The 9,158-nt window shown below is 39.4% G+C and overlaps 1 protein-coding gene across 2 annotated transcripts; it reads left to right on the top strand.

Moving 5' to 3' along the window:
• Positions 1-1,697: 1,697 nt before the first annotated feature.
• On the top strand, positions 1,698-8,457 carry LOC122867012 (kappa-type opioid receptor-like). 2 transcript variants are annotated; one of them, XM_044177324.1, is made up of 3 exons: positions 1,698-2,536; positions 5,201-5,553; positions 5,916-8,457. In XM_044177324.1, the coding sequence occupies exons 1-3, from the start codon at positions 2,292-2,294 to the stop codon at positions 6,443-6,445; spliced, it is 1,128 nt and encodes a 375-aa protein (XP_044033259.1). In that variant the 5' UTR covers positions 1,698-2,291; the 3' UTR covers positions 6,446-8,457. The 2 variants fall into 2 exon arrangements, with proteins under 2 accessions (XP_044033259.1, XP_044033260.1); XM_044177325.1 differs by having other exon boundaries at positions 2,445-2,536; positions 5,172-5,553.
• The last annotated feature ends 701 nt before the right edge of the window (positions 8,458-9,158 follow it).

Here is a 9,158-nt window from a genome sequence, read left to right as displayed (position 1 = left end):
TCACCATAATTACTGACAGAAGCTCACAGACTCATGGCTTCCCGGGGGCCTTGAAGAAACAGCAAATGAGACCTTTTTATATATTCAGAAATAGCAGATTGGTAACTTTGCAGACCGATGACATGCTGAGGATTAGTCACATTATGATCCACTGTAAATCACTGTTGCATTGCCCTAATGCGTTGAATGTAAACATTTGAGAGTTTCTTATTTTTAGTCTAATTGTTTCATGTAACCCTGGGGTCAGTGCAGCCTTAACATTTGCTGTCTTTGATACAACTGAAGAATATGATATAATGTAGTGTAAGATGATATAGAGGCTTCTAAAGAGGAGAAGATAAAATGATGAAAAAGACATAGAAGTGATAAAAAATAGTCCTAGCTTTCAGTGAAAATCAGTTCTACAAAGACAGAAAAAATAAATAAATAAAAATAAAATTCTACAAATAAAGTAAACAACTTAACCCTTTGTTGACATTTGCCATACTTCCTCATTGTTTGGGGTCCCACATAACCACTGCTGTATGTCTACAAATAATAATAATAATTTCAAAAACTGACCTTATTAAAACCCAGTATGTGGAAATGTATTGAAGTGATACAAACTGGGCTTGCACATTTGATAAAGGTGACAAATTACGATGGTATTGCCAAATATGACAATTACATATATAAAGCCTATTAAAATCCATTATATTTAACCATGTTTTACAGCTGGAGTCTGTGAAACCTTAAGCAGAAGTATGCGTTATTTTCTGCAGTGACTTCTGAAACATGTCATCAGATAAAAATCATGTTTACAAGCAATAAAAACAGAAAATCAGGCAGATACTGTTGATGTTTTTTGAGTTGTTTTTAGAGGAACTCTAAACAACGGTAAGACTAGCTGGAGACAGACGCGCCTCACACATTTGTGCAACTCTAACATACTTCACTGGCTAACATAATGCTGTGGTGCCAGTATTGCAGGATAAAGGAGAGCTGTTTCTTGGCACCCACACTGCAGGGGAAAGAAAACTCAGCTCAATATTTCAGGCTGGGTGGCTTCAGAGTTTAAAACAACATACATAAAGATATTTGTCTGCTCTTATGAGACCAAAAATGCACCCTTGAACAAAATGTATATGTTGCTCCACAGATATTGACAGTTCAGTCAGCATTTTGAACATGAACAAGTTTGAAAAAGCTAAACAATAATACAATTAACTGAAATTTAAGGGAATTAATAGGCGATGTTAACAAAGCAGCAATATTATCAACTTTTACATTCAAAATGACTTAAAAGGTGAAATGATGGGTCATTCTGCTTGCTGGCTGGTTTGAATCCTGCCTGCACTGGACCTTGGTCATATATCATCTCCCTTTCCTGTACCTCTGGACTCCTGTCCACTGAAGCAGAAATGCAGTGAAATACACAGTGCTGTGTCCAGTGAAAAGTGGTTATGACCCCATCATCGCGCACGCACGCGCACACACACACACACACACCCAGGGCTGAATGCTACCAGATTCATCTCTCCTGCATTTCCTCCCTGCTCTGTCTCACTCTCACCTTTTCATTTTGGGTTAACAATTTTTAGGGATGTCTTGGTTAATGATGCTCAACAGTTTTTTACTCCACTGTGACATGAGATTGTAGGAAGCTGTGTGCCTGCCTGCAGGTTATTGTCATCTCATATTATGGGTGAAGGTTGGCTGTTATGTGTGTGTGTGCGTGTGTGTGTGGTGGGTCGAGCCTACAGCGCGCCACCTCTCCATCAGTGCGTGTGCACGAGTGTCCGCATAGCTGACACTCGTGCTGCTCCTCTCCAGGCGCGCAGAACCATCCACAAACTTTGAAGAGCTGTAACCTTCAACAAGGCAACAAAACGACCTGAATTATAACTTGGATAATACATTTTTTAGAATATATTTTACAGGGTGCGTCCGCTGATTCGGGCTGATCAAGTTGAGTAAACCTGCGAGCTTCAAATTGCAGTGATGTGTTTCACACACAGTGCGCGTTTTTCCTGAAAGGCTGGAGCTCCTGTGTATTAATTTCCGACTATGTTTTGCATGATCTACCAGTGGCTCCGGAAACGAAGTGAAGTTTGTAAGGCTGTCATGCTTTTACAGTAACGTGATGATGTTTTTTTTTTTTCATTTTAATCAGGATTTAAGTGGTTTTCACGTGCGTTTTTCTGGCTCGATGTCACCTTATTTGCCCACCTTAATATTATCAGCTACATCACTGAATGCCATATAAGCATTTCTTTTATTTATCCGCTTTAAAGTAACAAACAGGTGTCAAAATGGAAAGCACTCCAGTTGAAATTTTCAAAGAAGACAGTAAGTGCCTCTCCATGCTGCTGGAAGACTGTCCAGTGAATTCTTCAGCCTGGGTGTCCGGATACTCAGAGAGCCGCAACGTGACCCACGATGATAACTGGGAGCAGGAGGGCATGTCTCCCATCATCCCCATCATCACTGCAGTCTACTCCGTGGTGTTTGTGGTCGGCTTGTTGGGCAACTGCCTCGTCATGTATGTGATCATCAGGTAAGGTCATAAATACAAGAAGGGTGCACACATTGTTTCTTATATATACGATAAAAATCCATACAATAATTATACCGGGAGGTTCATTATATGCCAGAAATACACTGTAAGTTTAACAGAAATCATATAATGATTTAAAGTTGCAAAACAAGTTGCAGTTTGAACATAAAGGACATTTTCTGACTTGACTAGTTAGAGGGACCTAATCCAATTTTGGCACATGCAGGGAAGCCAAATTATGTTTTTAGAAGTACAGAAAACAACAGAGGTCCAGGCAGAGGAATGTGTTTCTCCACAGTCTTTACTGTAAATGTTATTACTTGTGGAGAAGGCACTGGCACCAACCCTTGGGCTTTCACAGTGACCTCTAGGCCATCTGGTCTATGGCATAGTTCTCCTTAATGCCTGCATTTAGTTCTTGGATGCTTCTCTTGAGACAGAAAGCAGGCATAATGATCTAAAGCCTACTTATACACCCAAAGAGTTAGCATGTAATGTGCATGTAAATGTCTGGGACAACAACTAAATATATATGGATTTTGTAGCTAGTAAGTCACAAGAGACAAAACAGGAGTTTCATTTTGACACAGAAAGGGTTAAGATTAATGCTGCCATTTCTGATTCAACGGTAAATATGTAAAGCACAGCAATGTAGAATTGATTCTGCGTTCATCAATGGTTGAGAAGTGCCCGAAACCTTCAAAGTGGCACATTTTATGAATCTAATAACTCTCAAGACCTCCAAAATATAATAACAATATTCAGTAATCTCTCCTAGTATGGTGGACATGATATTAATCATAGTTGAAACCAGTGGTGCTTTATCAAGCTGATAGCCTGCTTGCACCTCATTGGGCGTTATTTATGGTGTGCGAGAGCAACAAATCTCCTTCGATGTAAGGTGAAATGCAGCAGTGCCATCCAGAATGCTTCAGTCCATAGACAACAATTACCTCACATCAGATTGATTGCGTCGCCCGTCGGTAGAAGCCAATTTTATCACTTCAGTTCCAGAAAAGACGATACGTTTTACTGTTTAGTTGGTCTGTGGAGGATGATTCAACTTAAGGAAAAAGAGGTTTTATGTTGATTTAGTGTAAACAAATATCTGAGATTACTCTCATCCAGTAAGGTCAACATAGGCCACACATAGACGTTGAGCTATAAACCATTAGTAGAAGTACCTGACATGGCAGTGTATGTTTTATGGCTTTAAATAGGCATTGTTTGTACTGTTGAAGCCACTCTAGTCAATATTTTTATACAACAACAATAGATCAAATGACTACATATAATGTGAAAGGTGTTGCTCGCAGTGATGGACCCACAGATAATTATCACCTGACTCTGCAGATCCTGTCAGCTTTAAGGCTCATTGTTTTGGTTTATGTTTTGTTAGCAAACTAGTAAAGTTAGCGACTAGCTGGTGAACATAGTGGAGCATTTAGCAGCTAAAGAGTCAGGTATTTCCCTCAGGAGCTGGTGAGGACTAAAAACAGAGCTAAAAGAAGAGTGAAAAATTGGACATTCAGCAGGTGAACAAAAACACAACTTTAAATGAATGCTAATGTTGCTTCCTGGATAGGCAACCGCTTGCTAACATGTTTGCCAAAACAATTTTAGAAGGTCATGCTGCCCCCAAGTGGCCAAAAAATCAATTAATGCATGTTTAAAGAAATAGTTAGACATCTTGGGAAATACACTTATTTGCTTTTTTGCAGAGAGTTAGATGAGAAGATCGATACCACTCTCATATCTCTCCATTCATTATGAAGCTACAGCTAGCAGCCTGTTAGCTTTTTGTATAGATTAAAGAAACAAAATATAATATGTTAATTAGTGAACTTTAGAGGTGTTGGGAGGCAGATTTTGTTACCTTTGAATAGAGCAAGGCCAGCTGTTTCCCCCTGTTTCCAGTCTTTATGCTAAGCTAAGCTAACCTGCTGCTGGCAGTAGCTTCATATTTAACGTAGAGACATGAGAGTGGTATTGATCTTCTCATGTAACTCCTGGCAAAAAAACAAATGAGTATATTTCCCAAAATGGCAAACCATTCCAGCCCTGCAACATTATGCAGGGCTTTATCCGAGGATGAATCAATAGAAAGAAAAATAATTTAGGCTTAATTTTGAGTAATAGATGCTCTACGTGATAACTTGGTACAACAGCCGCACCCAGGACATAAAGTCGGAATCACAAATGCACTTTTAATGACAATAAACAAGCACATACTGCCTAGTCACCATGAATCAGAACAGGCTATTCTGAAGGGTCTTATTTTAATCTCAATGCTTCATTACATCCTGTAGGCGTCACCACTGGTAAAAATTAAAACTTTAAATTAAACTTTGCAAAGGTCGTCACATACTGCTTTAATGCTATCATAATTTAATGAAGTTAAAACAAGTTGACTACACATGGCCTGCAATCAGCAGCATACTATACATAACAATGAAGTGTGAGTCAGAAAAATTACATTACGAATTCAAGGAAGCAGTGTGGACTAATGGATGATGATTAATTCATAATGAGCCAAGAAGGAATGTCTTCTAAAGTGTCAGCCAGGCAATATACAGCTGCCATGGCAGTCTGGGTGGATGGTTAGCTCTGGTCACCTCTCTCCTTGCTATTACAGGACAACCTTGTGTTCTGCATGTGTAACAGGTACACAAAGATGAAGACAGCCACCAACATTTACATTTTCAACTTAGCGCTCGCTGATGCCCTCGTCACCACCACAATGCCCTTCCAGAGCACGGACTACCTGTTGAATACCTGGCCCTTTGGTGAGGTGGTTTGCAAGGTCTTCATCTCCATCGACTACTACAACATGTTCACCAGTATCTTCACTCTCACCATGATGAGTGTGGATCGCTACGTGGCAGTGTGCCACCCAGTGAAAGCCCTGGACTTCCGCACTCCGATTAAAGCCAAGATGATCAATGTGTGCATCTGGATCCTGTCCTCAGCTGCAGGGATACCTGCATTTATTCTGGGTGGCACCCAGACGAAGAGCGGTGAGGAAGTGCTTTCACCATCCCTGAATAAAATTGACAAGTTTAAATTTTTTAAGTATGGGAGACTTAAAGCATGTGCCGATAATATTTTAAGAGCAGAAATACATTCTGTCAAGTCCATCTGTCAGTGCAGAGTTTTCCATTAGCCACCCATCATGCATCATCCTTCCTGAATATATGATGTAAGAAAAAAGCAGAGTTTAGAGCAAAATATTCCCTTTTGAGTGCAGATTAGCTGTTCCATAACAGCTTGTTAAATTGATAGCAGAAAGACAGAGTGGAATTTTATTTATGATAAAGCACAAGTGCACTTCATTGCTTAATTCACATCTCTTCCCTCCCTCTCTCCTTTGTTCCTGCAGACATAACTGAGTGTGCCTTACAGTTCCCAGAGCCGTATGTGTACTGGGACACGCTGATGAAGATATGTGTGTTTGTCTTTGCCTTCGTTGTGCCTGTGCTCATCATCACCGTGTGCTACTCCCTCATGGTCCTGAGGCTGAAGAGCGTCCGAATGTTGTCCGGCTCACGGGAAAAAGACCGCAACCTGCGCCGGATCACGCGGCTGGTGGTGGTCGTGGTGGCCGTGTTTGTGGTCTGCTGGACCCCCATTCACATTTTCATCCTGGTTAAGGCGCTCGCGAGCGTGCCCGAAACCACCGCCATTATGGCCGCCTACTTCTTCTGCGTGGCTCTGGGCTACACTAACAGTAGCCTCAACCCTGTCCTCTATGCCTTTCTGGATGAGAACTTCAAACGCTGCTTCAAAGACTTCTGCCTCTCGGCCAAACTGAAGGGGGACAAGGTGTCAGGGAGCAAGAAGGCCCCCAGCACTGTGCGGGAGGCTGCTGTTCCCCTGGAGAATGCAGATGGGACTAGTAAGCCATCATGACTAGCAGTGGAACTGTCTTCAATTTCCCACATTGGAAAAGAAGACTCGCATGACCTGGGCCTAACCCATGTCACATCAGCAATGTAGACGAGTTTTGACTCTATTACAGAAGTTAATTTATTTTCATTATCACGTGGGGTTTAACCAGTGCCAACACTGATATGATTTCATTTCAGAGATCAAATGAAAGTTACACATTATAAATTGTATTCGATCTTTTCCATAAATCCACATAGAATCAAAAACACCAAGCTCCTCTGCATGACAGTCACTTCGTCCTCTTCACTTTGCTGTGACTTTTGTCACTTTGATTCATTTTTTGCCCCTCATGACAGTTGTTATAAAGATTGTGTATTTATTATTTGAACATGCTGGTGGATGTGAACTTGAAGAGAATTTGGTTTAAGCTGGAAAAAAGACCAAACGTGATTAAAGTTTGTCTTTAACTGCATCTATTATCAAACAATTCCCAGTCCTGAAAGGACTGCTCATTAATTATATAGATTACAAGTATTCCTATGAGTGGGGCGTCACCAAACCATGTGGCACGTCCCAAACAATAAAGCATAAGAGGTAATGAGAATATAATGCCAAACTTTCTCAGGACTATTTAATGAAAAACTAGAAAAATTGATGAAAAGTGTAACATTATTGGCTCCTGTCAAGTTTCATACAGTAAACTTGTTACATCAGTGTTTTTTTAGTTTTATGCTAATTTAGTTGCACTTTGTTAATGCCTTTCTCAAATTTGATTTATTCCTGTCATTTCCTCCCATAATTTTTCTATTGCCAAATGTGCCTTCAATACTTTAACAGTCCAGGATAACACATTTGTAGCAGCGGAAAATGATTTCAGTAATGACTACTGAATGGGGTCAAACAGCACTTCATGCATACAGTGTTTTAAACAGTTAACGTGTCAGTGATTAGTTGCATGAATCACTGACAGCAGATATGTGCCAAAATCCTTTTCACCTCTGTGAAGAGTATGAATTGTGCACAAACTGAGAGACGTAACTCATGTTGGACTTAAAGTAAACAGCACAACAAAAACAGCAACACTCAGTTGCATCAAAGCACATTTATCAATGAGAAAAGTTAAAGGGAAATCCTGGACTTGAATGTGCATTTAAAATTTGACAGAGGGCTCTCTATCAGCTTTGACTCTGGAGTTGTTTCCAGTTTGATAAGTTGTTCAATATTTGTTGTATAACTCAATGTTGTATAACTCACATGTGCTGTGTATGGCTTTTACCATGATACACTTCCTAATGAAATACTCATGCTATTATTGTAGAGAAATGTTATATCAGTGCAATCTGAAAACATGAATAGCTGTTTAAACAAGTTGTGCACATGCTTAAATACAGCTTATTCTGTTAGCTGTACAGTATGATAGTATGTATAGAGTATTTTGTATAGATAAAAAAAACTTTGCACAGACATCATTGAAATATACTGTATTAGTAGCATGTCAGTGATCATTGCTATGAGTTTAATGCAACATCGGCAGCCTATATGCTTAATGAACTGTGCTGTTATTTTGAATGTACTGCAAATAGACTGAATAGTATTATATAAACATATGATTACCCATAGTATAAACTCATCTATCTCATTAGAGCAGAACTTCAGCTAATATTTAAGTAATTTATTAATAAAATCCTAATCCATAAACACTCATGTCCCTAAACCAGAGCTTTGCGGGCTTGGGGAAACTTTTTTTAAATTGTTAACAAATCTCTAGCCACAACATGTATACTGGCAAAAAAAAGAAAATAGACAAAAATAGCACAGAAGTTCTGTTACTTGACAAAAAACAAGATCCATTATTTTACGAAACTACACTGTGACCAAGTCATTGTTGTTTTTTCTTTTCAATCTCTGTGCTTACTGTTTAAATCTGCTGCTGCTGTATATTGGCGTTGTCTGCTGTCAACTGAACAGGAGCTGTACTGATCAAAACATCCTGTGTGTGAAGTGCTTAATATTAATATTAAAGCAAGTTTAACAAATCCACGTTGATTCTCTTCTCTTACAGAGACGAGCTCATCTTGTTGTCAGTCTTAATTTGTAAGTAGTGTGTGATAGTGATACTCCCCTCAGATGCTGCCAGAAATGTCTCACTATCTTTGCTCCGCATCATTACTTTTGAATATCTTATTTCAAAAGAGAACATGGCCCCTCACAGTGGCTTATTTGAATCACAGTTTGATGGAAGAAGAGCAGTTTTAGTTTTTAGATAATGTTTCTGCACAGAGATGAGTTTTAGTGGGAGGTCGGGAGTCTTCTGCAGGTATAGATTGTGTGTTTTACTGTATGCCAGCAGCTCCCTCCAGAGGAAGGAAAATGCAATTACTAAAATACATGTGGTCTATAGTTATGATTGATAGAAGCATGCACATAACTTGACATAAGCAGAGGGTTCATTAAAGTCATCTAAATTAGCACTATTACATTATAAAGAGAAAACTATTCTGGTTTTTCAATAAATAAGTCATTTTAGTCTTATCAGTCTAACAGAAATGCTTGCTTTTCTCCACCTTTTATCATTACATATTAAATACTCTGAGTTTGAAGCAGGTGTGGTCAGACTGAGGAGAACATGGACGGATGAACCTGCTTGGGTGCCAAGGAGTGAAAATGAGCTTCTGGGCCTCTGTTAACAAACCATTTGTCCCCCTCTCTTTGCACTGTGTACATTATTCCTGTC

This window comes from Siniperca chuatsi, linkage group LG19 (assembly GCF_020085105.1).
Source record: "Siniperca chuatsi isolate FFG_IHB_CAS linkage group LG19, ASM2008510v1, whole genome shotgun sequence".
Taxonomy (NCBI): domain Eukaryota; kingdom Metazoa; phylum Chordata; class Actinopteri; order Centrarchiformes; family Sinipercidae; genus Siniperca; species Siniperca chuatsi.
This window is presented reverse-complemented; position numbering and strand designations above follow the sequence as displayed.